The sequence below is a fragment of the Struthio camelus genome, chromosome Z (genome assembly GCF_040807025.1).
Source record: "Struthio camelus isolate bStrCam1 chromosome Z, bStrCam1.hap1, whole genome shotgun sequence".
Classification (NCBI taxonomy): Eukaryota; Metazoa; Chordata; class Aves; order Struthioniformes; family Struthionidae; genus Struthio; species Struthio camelus.
The window spans coordinates 55,491,157-55,510,809 of record NC_090982.1 but is presented as its reverse complement, the minus strand read 5'-3'; the positions used below and the strand labels follow the sequence as shown (position 1 = coordinate 55,510,809).

Below are 19,653 nucleotides of genomic sequence, written 5' to 3'. Positions count from 1 at the left end.
CAAGAATCTAGCCTACTGTACATTTTTTTTGTTCCTCGCTGAGGGCTGTGGATGGCTTGAAGACTCTGCAAAGCAGGCGGCACACTCTACAAAACTGAAAATATCAGTTTAGTTATTACAAGAGCCCCATAAACAAAGCAGTATTAGCACAGAAGTAAGGAGAAGAGCCCAGGATTCCAGATAATTCAAACATTTTAAAAATGAATTTAGCTCAGAAGTTTACACATTTCTTGTATTTAAATTGGGATGCTATCAAGATTTGATGTCACACTCAAACAAGGAAATGAGAGCAGTCAAAAATAGCTCTATCTGGAAAAAGGAGAGGAAGAGAAAAGAAAATAAAAAAAAGAAAAGCTACCAAGAGGTGGCTACAGAGCTACCAATAAATGTATATACTTTAAAGCTTGTCATCTTCAAAATATTCTGTTTTAGCCTATAACCACTGCTTCCTAGACTGCTGTCAAGTTTTAAGAATTCTCACCTGCACCCATTATTATCATAGCCCCCATCATAACCTGTATTCCTAATTCATAAACTTTACCTATTGATAACATCCCCTAACATCAACCAAATGCTATTCAAAAGGAAGAAAATACCATTTTGACAAAAATAAATAGGGATATTTTAACTCTATTTTAAGTCACACTTTTTTTCCATATATCAACAATTAAAATGTTCTTACCAAACTAAAATAAATCTCAAGACAAAGCAAAAGAGAGTTTTACAATGTTCATTGTTCATCCTAATTCTGACTGGCCTACCTGGACTGTCTTTAAGGATAGTTCACTACAGTGTGCTTATTACATTCCCAGTAGAATATTTAATCCTCTGCCCTTTTTGGACTTTTAAGAAATGCTTCATTTGGAAAAAACAAGAACTGGCCTTTTTATAAATCTTCAAAATGTAATCTCAGATTTTTTTTGTTCCAACTAAATCTAGAAAATAATCCAAATAAATCTCAACACTATAAATGTTCTACAGAAATTGCTTATACTACAAGAGGTTCATTACTATAAAATACAGTTTCCTGTACTGACAGCAAGAACATAATTACATAGCGTGCCTAGATTTGTAAAATATAAATAGATAAAAGCATGCATCTAACTTCTCTAGATTTCAACTATTTAGCAGACTGTTGTTCAAGTGTTCTTTCAAGTGTACCATGTTCTTTCCAAGTGAAATCTGCAGCTCGGGGAACCTCTTTAGGGGACTACCTCTTTCCGATATTGTTGGAACTGGCAGATTTTAGAAACCATCCTTCCATGACTTTGTTGTTGTTTTTGCTGTTGAGGAAGAAGGCAAACTGATTTTCTTCCTCTGCTCTTTCCTAGTATACAGTAAGCACCTTCTGTTATCTAAGTGTCCATACGCTTATATATTTACAGTTTCGTCTTTAACAACGGCGTAAGCTCCGCTGCGTGCATACCCTGTCATGCCTTGCGCAACTAACCAGTGATCGTGAGACAGACCTCTTTAATATAGTTTTGCTTGTTTTCTCTTCATGAAAAGGCGAAGCAACAGGCTACCGAGCAGGCCCGACGCCCGAGGAAAGGACGCAACTGCAGACAATCAGCTGTTGAGCTGTCCGCTCCCCCGGGACAGGCTGCCGGATTATGATTATTTCCGAAGCGGCACGATCAAGGAGAAGCATAACGACGGGGGCAGGATGAGGAAGACGAAAGGGGACGACGCTCCGCCTCGCCCATCCGCTGCCCCTTGGCACCGCCAGCTGCCGCCTTTCGCTCCGCGCGCGCCTCCCGCCCGCGACACCGCAACCCGCCGCCGCCCGCACCCGCGGGCCCCGCGGCGGCCCGGCCCGGCCCGGCCCGGCCCTTACCCTCCTGCAGGATGCGGGTGGGCCGCACGGGCGGCACGCGGAAGTGGCGGGCGCGCCAGCCGGGCCGCGGCGGCCGCACCACCTCGCTGTCCGACAGCCAGGTGACGGCCTCGTAGTTGTCGCCGCGGAGCAGCGCCCCCGCCTCGGCGCTGTGCACCGCCACCTCCTCGAACTGGTGCAGCCCGCCCGCGTGGTCGAAGTGCACGTGGGTGGCCACGGCCAGCAGCGGCCGCCGGCCCCCGCCGCCCGCCTCCGCCTCCGCCTCGGCCCCGGCCGCCGGCCCCAGCAGCCCGGCCGCCTGCAGGTAGTCCGGGAGGCTGCGCAGCCCCAGCCCGGTGTCGATGACCACGTCGCGCTGCGAGCCCCGCACCAGCCAGATGTTGGCCCGGTTGCCCGACTCGTAGAAGCGCTCCTGGATCCAGTAGATCCCGCCGCCCAGCGACTTGTGCGCGAACCACTCCAGCGCCGACATGCCGGGCCCTGCCGGCGGCGGCGGCAGCAGCGGCTTCCCCCCCGCTGCTGCCGCCTGCCCGCTCGCCGCCGCGGAGCGGGGCGGGCGGAGCCTGAGCGGCGAGAACGGCGGCTCCGGCCGGCGCGGCGCGGCGCGGTCCGGCCCGGCCCACTGCGGCAGGCGCGGGCTGGGGGCGGCGGCGGCGGTGAGTGGGGCGGGGCCCTGCGGCGGGGCCTCGGCGGGGGCGGCCGCAGAGCCCCCTCCCCCCGCGCCGGCGGCCTCGTTAGCGCCCGGGATGGCGGGGGGGTTGTAACGGCTGCGTCTGCCTCCGCGGGCGGAGTGCCTTCAACCCGGCTCCCCCTGTGTAAAGTCGCCCTCAATCTTGGCACCGAGGCGTGCGGCCACCCTGGGGAGCGGGGGGGCTCCGCCGCCGGGGTGCCTCTAGGGTGAGTTAGTGTCCCTTCCTCCATCGTTTTTCTTAAATCATGCCGGGGCAGGTTGGGGGACGGAGGGGGACAAGTGGGAGGCACGCAGCGGGGGGGCAAGGCCGCCTCGGGAAAGGCAGCGGGAGGATGCGGGGGAAGGAGGGTCTGAGAAGACAAACGGTGAACAGTGTGTTTTTAAATCGCAGGGGATTGTGCTGGTTGCGACAAGTATTTTCGTCCTGCTTTAGCCTTCGGGGGCATCAGGTAACGCTCATTTTTTAAACTTCTGTGCTTTCTTCTTTTTACAACTTCCTTTCCACTGATGACACCCATCCCTGAAAAGTGTGGCAATGAACACGATCGGGAGACTTTGAGTCAAAGGAAAACTTGATTTACTGCAAGTTCATTCTACTCCCTCTGATCACATTCTGAGTGATAAACAACAGCATTACTGCCAGCGGGAACAGTTCTACTGGCCTTTCCCTCCCTAACATCTCAGCTTTCTCCCTAATGCCTGAGCTTTCACATCCTTTAACTGATCAGGTGAACCATGCTATATGCAGTTTTAGAAGCATTTTAAAAGCTTAAATGCATGCTTTAGTGTAATCCTAAAGTTTGCTTTCTCATTTGTGGAATGAATGAGACAGGAACTATCCATATATATGAAAATGCACCTGAATGGTCCATTAGCCATCTATCACAGCAACTAAGAAGGGAGTTGTTTTGGTATTTTTGCCACAGTTAGCTAGTTGTAAAATTACAACTTGACCTTTCTCCTTTCATCTATGCTCATTGCTTTATGGTGTCAGTAAGCCCCAAAAAACTTCTTTTAATCATGAGTTGCCATAGAACTGCTAAATTGGAATACAGTTAGTTCTAAAGCTTGTTGTTGCACGTCAGACTAATTCACTATTTCAAGAAATTCTTATGCGGAGTTGATTTTACAGCAGAATTCAAAAAAATGGACTTTTATATTTGCTGTGTTTAATCTAAACAAGGTTCCCTTCCACACTAGCTGGTTGTCCCACACTTTTTTTTTTGTGTGATTTTTTCTTCAGTTGCTGGTTTCCTTTTTTCACGTCCAGGTAGTATAATTGCTTGTGTTTGGGACTTTTCTCTCTCTTCTATCTTTCTCCATTCTGCCAGGCTTACATCTTGTTTTTCGTCTTGTTTTCAGCTGATTTTGATGCTTCTTTTTATGTTTTCAGTTAATTAAATGCTCAGCCTTAGATTTCTATTTGCTGTCTCTCTTAAAGTGATTTATTTAGGTCTTTCTGTTTATTTTTAGATAGGTTTCTATGTTGCTGAGTGATGTTGAAAGTACAATGTGATTTCTTATCCATGTAAAGCTTTTTCCTCTTGAAAACGATAAACTAGAAAATACTTGCATCAACCTATTTCTCACTGATATTTAATTAAAAGGCCATTGATTGCATTTGGGAGAATCATAAAAGATCTTAACCTTAAGTATGCATTCTTTGTTCCCAACTATAATTCTCTGGTGGATTCTCTGTTACCCAAAACAATTGCATGAAAAGCTGTAGGTAATGTCCCGTTTCTTATTTCCCGTTTAAAGTTCTCTCTCCTGCACGCTAATGGTGGTTACCCTGGGAATAGCTGTGAGGTGCAGGTACAAGTGCAGCAGTAAGTCTGGAACAGACTTGTTCTCACTGTGGCAGGCGTGATATGATAACCTTGCAAGTAATGGTAAACAGTATATGAGATTTCTGGGCCAGGAGTCTTAAATCAGTCTTCACATGGTCTCGAGGAGCGAGCAATAGCATGTTACTCCAGTTGGGCCTATTGGTCCCACTTCTTGCCATCGTTCCCTGCAAAAAATGCAATTCTCGCATTTTGCTTCACTTAACCAACCCGTGGGTCTCTCAACCATGAGATGAAGATGAGTGAAGATGGTGAAGTGTGATTGTAACAGTGGTTTGTGCGGCTGGGTGAGTTTGGTGGGCTATTTTTCTTTTATATCTCTTAGTTGAAAAAACAACTTCCTCTTATCAAAAACTAGCTTGCAGATTTACTGAAGTGGAGCAGAGAGAGCTGTTATGAAGACAAAGCCCAATCAAAGTCATTCGATGTTGTTACCTAGAAACTCTTTGGTTTTGGCTCTTTGTCAGTACCCAAAACAATTTAGAAAGATAAAGGGGGAAAAAATCTGGAAGACAAAGAAACTGTGAGTGACAAAAACTATTTTTTGGAGACAAGTTCAGAAGCTCTAAAATGTATTTACAGAGATGTTCAGGGTTGGCAAAAAATTTTTTTCCCCCCTTATCTTGTTTCTGCTTCTTCTACCTTGATTGACCTCACGTCAGTGCATCTAGCGTTTAATAGAAGAAAGTTTAAAACTCCTAAGTAAGGAGACAATTTCAGGCATGCAGAGGTGGCTAGCAAAAATGGTAGAATGGAATTGATTTTAAACATGCACCTAATCTAGAGCATGTGGAAGAACCTAAGACAGGAAGTAAAAATGGCTTGCTAATTAAAATGATAATATAAAAATGTTTTAGTATTATTGTAATGCTTGTGAGTCGTTAGCTTTTTATACTTTATATAGAATGTATATATTTCATATATGTAACAAAAAAGAATCTTTAAAAAACTGTAATATTTTCAGTAACTCCAAATGGCTGGATCAGGTAGAGGAAGAGGGCGTGCTGCGTTTACCTTCAACATTGAGGCTATTGGCTTTGCTAAAGGTGCAGCTCTACCTGAAGTAGTATGTAAGCCTCCACCGCTGTTTCCTGTAAGTACAGCAACTCTCTTAGACCATACTCTCTGTTCAGGTGAAGTGTTTTCACTTTCATGTTTAGATAATAGGATGAAATATATGAACAGGCCTAGGCACTTTAAGTCAATTTTGAAGTATTCAGTGTAGATAACCATAAGTTTCCATTATTGTTTTTTCTCATTATTGCTTCCTGTCTCTTTGCTACCCATTGCATCCTATGTTTCGCTAGATTGCTTGCAAGATGTTCATTCATTAAAGCCCTCATCATGATTTGGTTTTCTGGACATTACAGTAATGGAAACACTGAATATCTGAATTTGAAGTAAAGTTATGCTACACTTCGAAGTTGTGAATTGATCTTCAAATTTAGAAATTTACTATTGATACAAAAAATAGAAAGATTTTAGATAAATATCTTTTACCTGAATAGATGGAATTTGAAAGTAATTTGAAAATAACTGGAAGATATTTATGTAATTAGGAAATTGAGATTTGGAATTCAAATTCTCTAATGGCTTGTAAAAACAAAAGGCAAAAAAGGCAAATATTTTCTTATTAAGCTGAGTTTTGCTATGTAGGGAAATCTGGACAATTTTGACACTGAAAAACACTGTTTTACGATGCTGTAGTTTTAAATAAGGAAACTTCCCAGTTATGTAAGGATCTGATCAAGGTGCGTGATATTTCTCTCAATCCACATGTTATGATGTGAACATCGAAGTTTAGCATATAATCGTTGCTATTCTGAGATTTCTCTGAGTAGTTTTTGCACCTGAAGTTTTGACTTACTGCACCAGATCTTATTGGCTATCTTCTGTTCTCTTAGTCCACCATTTCTTTTACAGACTAAATTGCATGACTTTGCTGATACTAAGCCATCTATAATGGCTAATGTTCCTAATGTGAATGTTGCTGTCTGCTAATAGCATGAATTCTCTGTGAATTACAGCTTCCACAGTTAGTGTCACCAATGGAGCTGCCTTGTAAGAGAATTACTAGCCCCAGTATATTTAACGGAGATCAGGAGGAAGTTAAAGATGCTTTCTTCCTTCTGAGAACTGTTACATACAGAGTAGCTAAACTTTCCAGGAGATACCTAGTGCCATTCAAAAAACAAAAGAACCAAGCAGCATGACTAGAATTGAAAAAAACTTAAGCACAGTTAATGACTGGGCAGTGACCAAAAGTCTGACATTACAGCAGTTGACCAGCTTGCACTGAAATTACTTTAAACAGTGAATTGTTGCTCTTACATATAGCCTCTTTTTGTGTTCTTCTAAATTTTCTGTGACTGCACTTAGAACTCGAGCAAGGAGCATCAGCATGCCATTGCCAACATTAATGATTTAAAATGTAGGCCCGTTAGTAAATATAGCTGGAACTAGTAAACTATTTTCATGACCCAGCCTTGGGACTTGCAGTAGTCTTTGTGCTTTACAACCTACCACTCAGTTATTGCTTGTGTACCATTCATTGTGTGAGAGAAATAACATCTAGTTACTATGCTATAATTCTGTCCCTGGCCCTAGTTAGCTGTGTATTTTTAAGACTGCTTATGCTTATTTATCTTTCCCAGTTTCAAGATTCATAGTCCAAAAAGGGCGAGGGGAGGAGGCTTAACAATTCACTTGAACAGACGGACTGAGATGTGGGTGGGCCTGTGTGCTGTGTGGGTGTTATGACTCTTAATGGAGATGGTGTCTGTGTTATTCGAAGTAATTAACGTAATTAATGTGGTTATAACACTGTTTTAGAAGAGGTTAAGACCAGCTCTACTGTGAAGATAGAGAAGCAACGATTTCTGAATAAGTTAGGCTGGCATGAGAAACTGCATTTGGGATTTAAGAATACTGGCCCCATGAGCCTAACATCAATTGAATGACTATTTCACTGTTTTAATATACTTTTTTTCTTACTTTCTTCCTATATTTTTGCAGAAAGATATAGCTAAGTCATAGAAGGTATAAATTTAATTGCAAATATAGTGTTGTGCATGTCAGAATGCAATAAAGTATACTTGCAAAGTAGCATGATAAACAGTTGCACTCTTTCGTGAGTAATGTGTTTATTGTAGCTTTTTGTTGGTGTTCCTGTTTGTTTGATGGATATTAACACATTATAAATAATAAACATAATTTGTACAGAGTACAGACAATAAGCCAGTGCCTCTGAAAACAGGAGAAGATGAAGACTACATGTTGGCCTTAAAACAAGATCTTAGAGGAACTATGAAAAAAATGCCTTATTTTTTGGCAGTAGAAGAAGATCACGAAGGTCTGTTTGTGTGCTTTTTATTTGTATTTATATCTTCAGTAGTTATCCTGTGAAGGATTGTGTAGTGAAATGCATGTGTTGAAGATGGAATTAGTACTGATAATAAGGAATAAAAAACAGCAGCTTAAAACAATAGAGAATTTTTCTGTTTTTACACATACTGAAATTACTGGTCAACCCCTACAAGTGCTGCAGCTGGAAAACAACTGCTCCATGAGAAAAGAGGAGGAACAAACATCTATTTTCTTTGAGAGAAAGCACGAAGCACTAAGACCAACTCTATGCAGCTTTTCAATTTTACATTGATCAAATACAAATGGAATAGAGAATTGTACATGCTGAAAATACCCTAAACATCTGCAATGGAACAAAGAAATATATATTAAATACATAGGGTTAAAATTCAGCTTCGTTTTTAACTGCCTGAAGATGTACTTAAAATAAAGTTGTATTTAACAACAGGGCAGTCTAAAAGGTGCTCTTCTAGGACATGAGTTTTTCTCTATTCCTATTAAGGAAAAATTGGTAAGTGTTACTGCCAACACACCTGAAATATGAAGAAATTTGAAGATTGAGATGAGAATAAGTGATTTACTGAGGTTTGCGTCAGAAGCAGAGCTGGATTAGAAGTGCAGGATTACACCTGAGAATATGTCTTTTGCTTATATATAATTAGAATTGAACAGTAGCAGCTCTTTCACTGTTCAATAGTGATGAATGTTATGCTGTACTCAACATCAAGTCATATGTCATTGATACTGTTAAAATCCAAGCTTCTTGGTCAGAAAACTGAACTGGTGGGAAGGAAGGGAGAGCAGAGAAGGCAGACTTCAGTGTGTTCACCTTGCTGTGGGTATGTTTGAAATCTAGCAGTCACAGGATGTTATTACTGTGAGGAGTGCTTCTTTTTGGTGCTGATTTTTGCCCGTTATTTCTATCATTTTCCTGAATGCTTGCTCTGACTGGTATAAATGGTAAGTGCTGTTACAGGAAAGTAGGAAATATAAGAAAACGGTAAGTGCTGTATTCATTAGACTGAATACAGTCTAATGAATTCAGTGCTGTAGGCTGTCTCTAACAAGCTGTATAGAGAGGTTTAAGAAGTCCAGAACGGCCAAACACCACATATTCCTTCTCTTGCTATCACATGCTGATTTTGAATAATGAGAGCTGGCTTGAACTCTAGAACATGAGATATAATAGCCCTCCTGAAACCGTCAGAATATCTTCTCACTCTGACTATTCATAATACAGGTATGATATAGATGTATAGTACAATCCCCGAGAGAAACATAGTATACTATAGTGTGTGTGTATACACTATACACACACGTGTGTGTGTGTGAGTATATATAGACACACATACACACTTTGGTTGACATTCCTCATTGATTGCCCACTTATTCTTGTATTAGAGCACTGTTTAAAATGGAGCAGCATGCTGTAGTGTGAGCAGATAGTCACTTTTTTTTTTACTCTAAACTTATTTTCAGGCAGTCACATCTCTGTGGTGGTTCAGTATTCCTTCAGAAGCTCCCTGGGAACTACTGCTGCCCCTGAATTCCTACTGAGACCTTGAAATAGTTTCAGAAGCCTAGGCTTCTCACAGCAATAAGATATTGTGGATCATGTGGCATGTGCCACCCCATTTCTGAGGCAGGAAGGAGCTCCTGGATCCCAATTCCTGTTGAGCATAACTACCCACAAGACTATGTGGCTCAGGAAAGCAGAGTATTTCCTCTGCCCTGCAGCTGGGGCTCCATAGCCTCTGGGACACAACATGTATCTGCAGTGTAGCACCTACTTGCAGCCAGGTGGACCTTGGCAGCGCGTTCTTCCAGCCCCCTTATGGAGGCAAGGTCTTGGTGCTGCCAGATGCAGTTGCAGCCTAACTCCTGCTGAACTTGGAAGAAGCCAGGTGAACCCTTGGTTATGAGACAAGTCAAAACAGAAAATCTAATCTTTGTTTTTAGATCCCTTTATGATTGTAGAAGAATTCAAAATTACTCTATAACGACATCTCCTCTTTTATCTTCTAAGTAAACAAATTTCAGTCTCTTTAGTCTCTCATCTCACCAGAGGTTTTCTGTGCCCTTGATCTTTCTCAGGCTTGAAGTTCGCCGTTTCCGCTTGAGGAACGAGAAAGGACTGCTGTGCCTGAAAGCCTGTCAGGTTTATTTGCAGTGAACCAGCCACTTGATGAGAACGTATTATCTCTTTCCCAACTTTGCCTCATATGATCCTTCTCACTATTGTCCTCAAAATCCTCTTTGTTTCTGCAACCCTCTTTCTGAGATGGAGTGATCTCTCTGTGTGGCTGAGTGTGCTCGTTAACAGAACTGCCAGCTTTGAAGATTGTTTTTCTACAAAAACTGGCAATTGCAGGGAAAGCAGGAAGATAGCCACTTTAGATAAACTTAAATAACACTGCAAGTATTCTCATCATCTTCCCAAGAGTAAGTTTGTAAGGTGAGATAACTCTCTACGCTAAAACTTTAGTTGTACAAAAATACTTCATCTGAGATACTGGGGTATACTTAACACCAGTGGTTGTCTGCAGCACTCATGCTAACTTAAACAGCTTGCTTTCTTCTCACAGTATGCAGTTATCTCTGGCCTACATTGTCTAGTAGAAGTGGCCTAGCTTTGAGAAAGCCACTTTCTTCCCTCAAGGTAGACTGATTTTATTTTTTACTGATCATTTCAGTTGCCTGCATTTACAGCCCTTTCCTTCCTAGTATTTCATCAAAATATCTGGTAGGAATAAGAGAGAGGCGGGAAGAGGACGGTGGGCAGGAATTTCTTAAATTGGCTTTGCTACAAGAGGAAATGTATTGTTTTAAACTCTCAGCACTATGTCTGTGAGCCAAATGGTCCTTTTGAAGTGTGAGAAGGGAAATATTTTAATTAGGACAGAGCTACCTTTCTTTCTGTCATTATTCAGGCAGTAAATTAATGCCATGGCCAACGCTACCTGCAAATTTGGATATATTAGTATTTCATTCAGAACAGATTTTCATCACTAACCTGAACACCCCTTTTGAATGAGTAGTAGGTTTATTCTGTAGTAAATTTGCTCTCAGTTTTCTTCACTTCATAAAACAGGAATGAATCATATTTTCCCTGCAGTTATATCTGCTATGTTTTGGTGCCTGTCACCTTGACAATGGTTTGGGATTAATTCATTAGCTGTGAGTGGCAAGAGTCACTGAGATTTATGTGTGTATATACATATATAGATATAGATATAGTTTAAACTGATGGCATCAGCAATTAATTCTTCAGTTAAGGGCCTTAAGCTGAAATCAAAACTACTAGTTTCTTTCCTCCTCTGTTGCGGACAGTTTCCTTCAGCGTTTATGAAGGCCACCTACATTAAATGCCCATTGAGACACCATCATTTTAAACACAAGCCTTTGGTTGCACATTTTTAAGTAGGTCTTTTGCTTGCCCTTGTCACAACTAAGTTTAAAATTGAGCTTAATTTCCTGAAGTCTTTCTTTTCCCATCCTTTTTTTGGTGTGTGTGAAAGAAGTCTTAATCCATAAAGGTCACTGTCTGTCTTTGTTTTCATTTGTAGAATACTCACAGAAATTATCCCTGTTTGGGGCAATGAGCTATTACTGCAATCATAATCAGTAATTTTATATTAAGTGGATTTTGCTGTTGGGCATGATAATTTGGTAAGAAAAAATATGACTAATTCAAAAATGCTTAAGTTTCAGTATTGGTTTTATCATTAAAGATTGTACACGATAGGGTGTAATTACTAGGCGTTTCTCAGTTTAGTTCTTGTGCCTGGGAAGAGGTTGAATAAACTAAGATATGTTACTGTCATTTGGGAAACGCATCTTTGTTATGGTACGAAGGTTTGCTATTGCAGTAGTACTTAAAATCTTGGGAGCTGGTCATGGTCAGTCAGAGATGTAGCCTTCTGAGACCTGGGAATTCTGGATACTCTTTATGCCTCTTTTGCCTGCGACAGTGGTGATAAAGGTCACTTACTGCCTTTGTAGCACAAGTTTGATTGTGAACGTGTTGAAGAGAAGTGTTAGCATGTATCATGTCTCAATCTTGTTTCCCTACTATATCTGCATTTTATGCTCCCATACTTTTCAGGGATACCAGTATAAAATATTACAATTTGTTTTGCTTTTTTGATTGAAAGGAGATACTAAAAAAAGAAAAGTAATACTTTTTTCTTGTTTTTTTTTCCTGTTTTTGGGAAGGGGGATATAAAATCCAGGTCTTGCAAATACTCAGCATATAATTAGTCCTGGGGTTTTTCATGAGAACTGCTCAAGTAGTGGCATTACACTGGCTTTAAGTGTTCAGCAGCAGCACAAGGAAGTGCCCTTTACAGGGGTAACAGGATAATAGTGCAGGTTTAGTTGCAGGAAGACATAGCATGCAGTGTCTGGATTGCCTTTTTAAGGAACTGAACTCAATAACTCTTTTATCTTTCTCTGTAGCAATTGAAAGATACAGTAAAAAGTACCTGGAGATTGAAAAGGAGCATGCAGCATGGACTCCAGGTAGTATCTCAGATTATCAAAGGTCAATTGTGTATTAGCCAGTGCAGTCTTCTGCTCTTCTTAAATGTTGGATTCATTATTTTTAAAGTAATAAAAATGCATGTAAATCCGTAGAGTCATGATTAAGGGCTATGCCTTTGTCATTTTTCCAAATCAAGGCAAAGTATTATTTTGTCCCTTTCCCCCCAAAATCTGATTTTTATTCTTTTTTTTTTTACTAGGTTGAAGCTTAACAGCTTGTCTTGCAGCAAACATGCAAATTGTTTTCTACCTCTTCATCATTCCCCATCTAAATATCAGTTTTCAACTGGGAGCAAACATGGATGTTACTTAAAAAAATAAACTGTTTTCTCAGTGACCGGTAGCTGGGTTTTATAACATTGAACTTCCACAGCTGTACCTTTACAGTTCACCAGTGCCAAATTAATTGTAATATGCAAGTTAAATGGCACGTGGACCACTGGTATAGCTGGGCTTTAACTATCTCTTTGGTGCAGATATTAGTCTTCATTAACTGGATCTAAACGTAGATCCTTACTCTAATCTTCTTAATTTAAAGTACAACTAGAATTCAGTGGAAATGCTGTATGATAAAACAGTTAGGTATGCATGTATATGAGATCACAGCACAACAGGAGCCCCAGCCTTTCCAAGAAGTGGGGAGAATCATAGCTGTGCTGTAAATCATCATTCGTATATACTAAAGGTATTTTTTATGCAGATTGGCGGAGACTCCCAAGAGAAATGAAGCCAAGCAAAAAGACCAAGAAAGGTAATTAAGTATTTTTAAAGAGTGCTTGGCTCACACTGGTTGAGTGTGAGCAGAAATGCTGGAGCTGGTTAGGAGAAAAAATTGGTACAAATGTTACTAGGCCTAATAATCAGGGAATTTGGCAGATGTTTTCTAAATATCTTACTAGTCTGCTTCGCTTTTGTGGTTTTTGTTTTGTTTCCGTAGGATGTTTTAACTTACTGGAACAGACCTATCTTTCTTTTGCTGTCTTTCATATTGACATATTATATTAACAGTAGGTGCCAATATGTAACAGTAAAAGATTTTAAAAGCACTAAACTTGTTTTTGGAAGTGTATCTTTAGTCAGCACTCCCCCTTCTGTTTAATGAATAGCTAGCTGTTCAGATTTCCTTTATATTTTGGGTTTATCAGTTATCTTGTTTATGATTTGGTTGACTTTTGCATTTTTTAAGCCTTTTATATGTGATTTAATGTAGGTTATTTTCTATTTTCCCTGGTTTTACTTTTTTTGTTTATTTTCAGCTTTCTTCTGCAGAATTGTGAACCAGATCCTTCAACAGCAGTTGGAGCTGGTATTGGTTGTTCTTAAAGGAAAAAAGACTTGATTTTTTTATTATGCAACGTCATAAGTGTATTTATTTTTCAAAGTGTATTCTAGTATGCATGACTGTTATTTTAATTTTTCTGTAGAAGTCTGTTGCTCGGTTGATGTGAAACAACAACTTGGACCCCTCTACTTAGCTGTCTGTTATATATAATTGTTTACATTCTTGTTCTTTTTGTCCAAGTCTTTCGTGTGTCATTTTTCAGTTCAAGGATAAAATAGAAAAAGAAAAGTGAATGTGCAGTAGTCATGGAGACTGGCTCAGCTGGAAGCTTTGTTCCTTTTAAGAGCCTCATTGAGAAGCATGGTACTAAAGGTAGACTGTAAGATTCAACTGAAAATTAAATACTTATTTGAAAAACCCTTAAAGAAGAAATCAGTACATACGTATTTTTTTAAAAGAAGAAATAGCACTGACTTTTATAAACCTGGAGGCAATAATTGGCCCCCCATGATCCTATGCAAACATAAATGCTGATTTATTATTCCTTTGTTACAGTAATGTTGTGATTATCATAAACAAAGGATTAGAAAGTCACTGTTCACTGCATTTTATTCACTTTCTTTTGTGCCAGTTTCTCTGTTTGCTTTTAAAAGTACATGTCCTTACTTAATTATAACGGCAAAGATCAGCTAGCCATCCAGATTTGATTGGATAAAATGATATGTTCCTCTGAAAGCAAAAATAATGTGGTTTTGGTTTTTTGGGAATCCTGGTGATATGGAGGCTGTTCAAAAGTCATGTTATTCAGGAGATTTGTAAATAGTTGATCAGTGACATGTTAAACCCTCTGTTATGTATCAGTGGTATATTTTGAGAACAGCCATCTTAGGTTACACTTCATTATAAGTGGAACAAAGGTGTGGGAGTGAAGTGATTTTTATCTGTACTGCAGTCAGAACAGTTTTCCATTTTAGCTTCATAGATTGGAGGAGTGATTTCTGGATACCTATGAAGTTAAATTTACAGGGCTGGCTTCATCTTTTGCCCCATTTCTGATTTCCCTGAGTGCATTAACCTAACACTTAACCGCATACCTTTTACTGACATAATTTTGGGTGGAATTCAACATCTCTCCCACACTTAGCCTGAGTCATGGAACACAGCATACAAGATATCAGCTATGCCCACCAAAAATGTTGACAGGGTTCAGTTCTTGCAGGCCAGCTATATGTATATGTGTATTTAAGCCAAAGTAATGTAGGAACAGGTGTTCGGAAAGAGTAGGTTGTATTCCATTGTACATAAAAACAAAATGGCTGTAAATGGCTATTTTGCTTAAAGCTCTGTTGTCTAATGATGGGTCTTTCTCTCCATTTCTCAGCATAAACAAGCCCCACAAATGCCCACCGTTGAAAGAACGATTTTGATGTCTGCTGTGATTTTCAGACTGTTTCTTCTAATGGCATTATCTCTAAAAGCCTGCAGGTGTTTGTGCAGAAATGATCATTTTGAATCACATTTTGCACTTGTTTTTCTTACTTTGCCTACTTGAGCAATATACTAATCATTTCATTTTAGACATGTTTGCTTTGACAGTGTTCATGATGACTTCCCTCAGCTGCATACAGTGCTTTTGTCACAGAGCCCCTTCCTAGACAAAGCATTGAAACAAACTCAGTATTACTTATAACGAATGCTTTTGACAAAATATAGTAATCCTCTTAGCAGTTCTAGTGTTTTCCCTTAAGTGCTAAGCCAGATGAAATCCATACTGCACTGGGTTACTGTCTACTCTGGAAATGATGTTCTCAGTGCATAGTCATTTCCTTTTTGGTATCACTTAGTGTTGCCTAGTATAAAAAAAAGTCACAAGCTACACAAACTGATTTGTCTGAAGCTAACTTGTCTATCAGAAGTCATCTAGCCACACCAGCGTGGAGCTTTACATAGGTTGTTTTACCATACTGAGAAGAGCTAATCTGTGGTAGGTATGACCCCCACATTGTATGTTTTGTGCAGCCGTGCTGAATTTAGCAGGAGAACCAAAAGGCAGTTACACCCTGGAATCAGTCTATCTGACAGAGCTCTCTGTGTGCTCTTTCTTTTTCTCCTAATCTACTGGTCAAATTGCACTTCCTGGAATTAGGGCAGGTATTCCCTTTAGTTTATAGTGCTGCACTCCAGGTAGCTTTTACCTGGGTATATGAAATCCTGCTTTTGACCTTCACCCCACTATATAGCTAAGTAAGATAATGAGGTTGAATTGTAGGGAGGGGACACACGAACTAGATAGAAGGTTATATTCATGAATCAAGTGACTAGGTAAAATATGCACTCCACACTCCCCTAGATAAGAGCCAGCTTTGGTCCAAATGCCATGTTGTTGCAATAACCCTGCAACTGTGCTGGAGCTAGTAATCTCTGCTGTCCGCCTGTTCTTAGCTGTCAATCTGAAGCGCCCAGCGGTCATGAATGTGTTGCATAGATTTAGGAGAAGTTCAAACAGTAATGCATTTTTGTTTTTTGAAGATGATGAAAAATAAAAATTTAGATTTTTTTTTTTCTATTAATATGTTTTGAATCTGTAGGTAAGAACTATTTTGTGAAGCTGAATGCCATAGTTGTTTGGACAAACCTTTGATCAAGTATCTGTTCAAAGTGAGTTTGAGACTGGCCCTGTAGGCATCACTTGCATAATTCAGACTATCATAGCTCTGTGAATGATGTAGCTCAAAGTCTAATGTAATTATAATACAGACTCTCCTGGATTACCGTTGCAGTTACTCTTCTCAAAATGTAAGGTCTTAAGAGCAAGTAAAAGAAAAGTGTTAAGTGTTCTTTTCATATTCAAAAAATAATAGTGATGTGTTTTATTTCAGCAGGTGCAAAACCAAAAAAAGCAAAAAGCTCTGAGCCTAAAAGTAATCTGGATGTGTTGAAAAAAATTGAGGTAAGACGTGTATATTCTACTAATTTGTACAATAGAAATTGCTGAAGGAAAAGGAAACATTTGCTATGTTGCGATCTTCAGTACCAAATGGAATAACCCCTGCCACGCTTTCTCTGGCCTCATCCTGCTACACTGACGGAGACCTGTTCTACAACGTGGTAGCACAAGGGAGAGAATGAGGAAGGAGCTTGGCTGGGGAGAAACTGTTTTCTTTAATTCTGTTTGACCCCTTGAACACGATGTCCAGTTGTTCTTCACTGGGTAGCAATGCAGCTTATTTGTGAACAGTGGAATTAGCATTAGAGCTTACTGAAGGAGAAATTGATGCCAAAGCTTTTAAATCTATTGCTTCCTTTCCAATATACTGATGTTGGAAACCAACCCAGGTAACAAGTTGAGAGGGAGAAAAATACAGAAGGAGACATTTGAGGGGAAAGTGACTTTGGAGGTGAGTATCCACTGTGTGGGAATGGAAAGCTGAAAGGTGAAACAGCTTTTTATTTTTATCTTTGTGATATATCAGTTCTTTCATGTGGATAATTATGCTATGAGGTATGGTTTTATCAAGTATGACATGACCTTCTACTGTGAGTTACAATTCTTTTTTATCCAATAGTGGATGGTAAAAGGAAATCAACCTCTCAATTTATTGCACAAGACATACTTCTTAGACAAAGTTTGATGGCTAATACTTGATCAAATATGTCTTTATGATGTTCTGGCATTTCAAATCATGTTGTCTTTAAATACTGACAAATATCCACACATCGTTCTGTAGTCATCTTGTTAACTCAGTATAACATTTTTGGTAGCGTGGAGGGATATGTTGCTGATATAACATGGGATTACCTTGCAAATGAGATTGCCTTGTGACAGGAGTTGGAAAAGAAGGATGAGGAAGAAGAAAAATCTGAAGATGAGAAAGACAAAACAAAAGATAAAGAAGGTGAAGATGATGAAGAAGCAGAAGAACCAGAAGAATATGATGAAGAGGAGCATGAAGAGGTAGGCATTAGTCTTTCTATATATACCAGGTTAGATCCCAGCAATTGTTTAGTCTGTTGGCAGACAGCAAAGGAAGTACCTCTAGCTTCTCTTAAAGTGCAGAGGAATTATAGGGAGAGGTAGCATTACGTTGATTTTCTTTGTTATGCTATCTTGTGCTGTAGTTAAAGATTTGTTTTAGATCTGTTATTTGCAAAGAGCTTGGCAATAAGATCTTGCTAAAAGGAATGTTTCTTGCCACATTCAGTAGATGCGGTCCTTAATTTTCATCCCTAAAACAGGGCAATAACCTTGCATCAAAAACTGATGCTTCCCCTTTCATGCATCCCAGAACTTTTTTCCCCCCTTTTTCTTTCCTGAGAAATAAAGAAAGAAAAGCTCACATGAACGTTTAAAAATTTTACTTAACTGCAGTGTAAAGAATGTTTTCTTTGTAAGTTCTCTTCCACATGCATAATGATAGTACGTTGATCTGCAATATACTTTCATTTAGGAAAATGACTACATTTCTTCATACTTTGAGGATGGAGATGATTTTGGTGCTGGCAGTGATGACAATATGGATGAAGCAACATATTAGCTATTGTTGCTAGATGGTATACTATCCAAGCCTTATGCTACTTTAAATAAAAGTCTGGAGGTAAGCTGAGTGTCACTGATGGAGCTAATGCTTTAGCTCCATAGGCTTTAATTATACTTTTAAACAGTGTATTGGAACTTTAATTTTACTGTTGCTGTAAAATAGGACAATAGATTCCATATTTTGTTGTTTTGCCAAATATTTCAGACATGAGCCATTTTAAGGTTCTCTGGAATGTCTTAACAATGGAATAAGCTATATGCCATTTTATTGCCTCTGCACAGGAAAAGAATGTATGCATTTTAATTGAATTGTGCCTAAGCATTTGCACTAGTCAGTTCTATGCTTCAGCAGTCAAATCTTGAGAAGAATAGTGAAATTCTTGATGACTGGAACAAAAAGATATGGCCTTTGTGGACATAAACTGCTCATATTTAGGAGCTGACTTCTCTGAAGTAACTTATATAACTTCTGAATTCAGGTCACTGAAAATAGCTAACCACTAAGCACTTTAATAAACTGACTTGAAAAAGTACCTTAATAATATGGACTAACAAGGAAATGAGAGTATTTAAGAGCTATTATTTTAGTCAACAGAACTGTTATTTTTAGCTTTTTGGTCAAAAGGGAAGAATAATTGTTTAAGAGTAGTGTAAGCTGCATGAATGCATTCTATAAGTAATAATTAAGGGTATTCATTAAGAATACATGGCTGAATAGAAGAGTAAAAGAATCCTAGTTTTGACTAGTGGTTTATAGATTAAAGTGACAAGAACTGTAGTCCTTCACCTCAATTTCTCCACCTGTTAAGGAGAATATTCAATTCCTACCTCATAGAGCTGTTAAGTGAAATGGTAGATGCTAGCTATCTGAGTGTCAATGCATTTATTCTTCCCTATAAAACAATAGGGAAGACAGGCAAATCAGTAAGCAAAGGACAAAAGTGTAGGAAAAGAATGTGGTTAAGTATTTTGATGCATGAAGTCTTAATTAGGAAAACAAGGCAAGAGTGCTGTGAATAGCAAAACTAGAATTATGGAAATTTTATTTCAGCAGCAAGAAATACAGAAAGTTTCTTCCTGAGAGTAGAGACTTGAGTGACAATGACAGCATTCTCTATATCCCATTTACCCTCAGTGGGACAAATTGCTTTATTATTGATCAGTTTTGTTGTCTTTTTTTAAAATACTGGTAACTGCTAGTTACTAGGAACAGAATGTTCTCTGAGAGAAGAGTTTTAAAACAAAACCAATTATTTAATCCCCAAAGGGAAATGCAGAAGTTTTAGCTTGAAATTTGCTGTTCTGTCAAACAATATTTTACCTCAGTGCCAACAGTCAATAGTTAGTACTGCATTATTCTATCGACGTCTATCTGCAATAAGCATTTGTTAGTCCTTTAAGGTATAGCTTTCAAGTGTTCAAACTGATAGAATACATCTCCGTCTTAATGAAATAAAACTAAAATGCAATGCAGGTCACCTCACATGTATATGATTTTAAGTGTTCATTGGCTATACAAATGTTTATTAAACATCCTGCTGTATTGCATGA

General features: G+C 39.4%; 2 protein-coding genes and 1 long non-coding RNA gene across 3 annotated transcripts in view; 2 read left to right on the top strand and 1 right to left on the bottom strand.

Moving 5' to 3' along the window:
- LOC104150158 (uncharacterized) overlaps nt 1-1,817 on the top strand; it is a 14,420-nt gene extending 12,603 nt beyond the window's left edge. The window contains exon 4 of the long non-coding RNA XR_011138032.1: nt 1,510-1,817. This is a non-coding gene — a long non-coding RNA (uncharacterized lncRNA). The remainder of the gene's footprint in view (nt 1-1,509) is intronic.
- LOC138064776 (acyl-coenzyme A thioesterase MBLAC2) overlaps nt 1-2,325 on the bottom strand; it is a 6,265-nt gene extending 3,940 nt beyond the window's left edge. Inside the window, exon 1 of the mRNA XM_068928704.1 lies at nt 1,838-2,325. Coding sequence (XP_068784805.1) covers nt 1,838-2,309 — 472 coding nt within the window. The 5' untranslated portion in view covers nt 2,310-2,325. The remainder of the gene's footprint in view (nt 1-1,837) is intronic.
- On the top strand, nt 1,873-19,653 carry LOC138064777 (DNA-directed RNA polymerase III subunit RPC7-like). Its single transcript, XM_068928705.1, has 9 exons — nt 1,873-2,141; nt 2,920-2,977; nt 5,340-5,468; nt 7,598-7,727; nt 12,200-12,262; nt 12,984-13,034; nt 16,445-16,515; nt 17,392-17,520; nt 18,014-19,653. Exons 3-9 carry the CDS (start codon nt 5,349-5,351, stop codon nt 18,098-18,100), a joined length of 651 nt encoding a protein of 216 aa, XP_068784806.1. The 5' UTR covers nt 1,873-2,141; nt 2,920-2,977; nt 5,340-5,348; the 3' UTR covers nt 18,101-19,653.

Excerpts from the sequence above, each read along its gene's own strand:
- LOC138064777 (XM_068928705.1), top strand. The coding sequence starts at position 5,349 with ATGGCTGGATCAGGTAGAGGAAGAGGGCGTGCTGCGTTTACCTTCAAC. Across the intron at positions 5,469-7,597 it reads AGCCTCCACCGCTGTTTCCT|AGTACAGACAATAAGCCAGT; the intron begins GTAAGTACAGCA and ends TAATTTGTACAG. Across the intron at positions 13,035-16,444 it reads AAGCAAAAAGACCAAGAAAG|CAGGTGCAAAACCAAAAAAA; the intron begins GTAATTAAGTAT and ends GTTTTATTTCAG.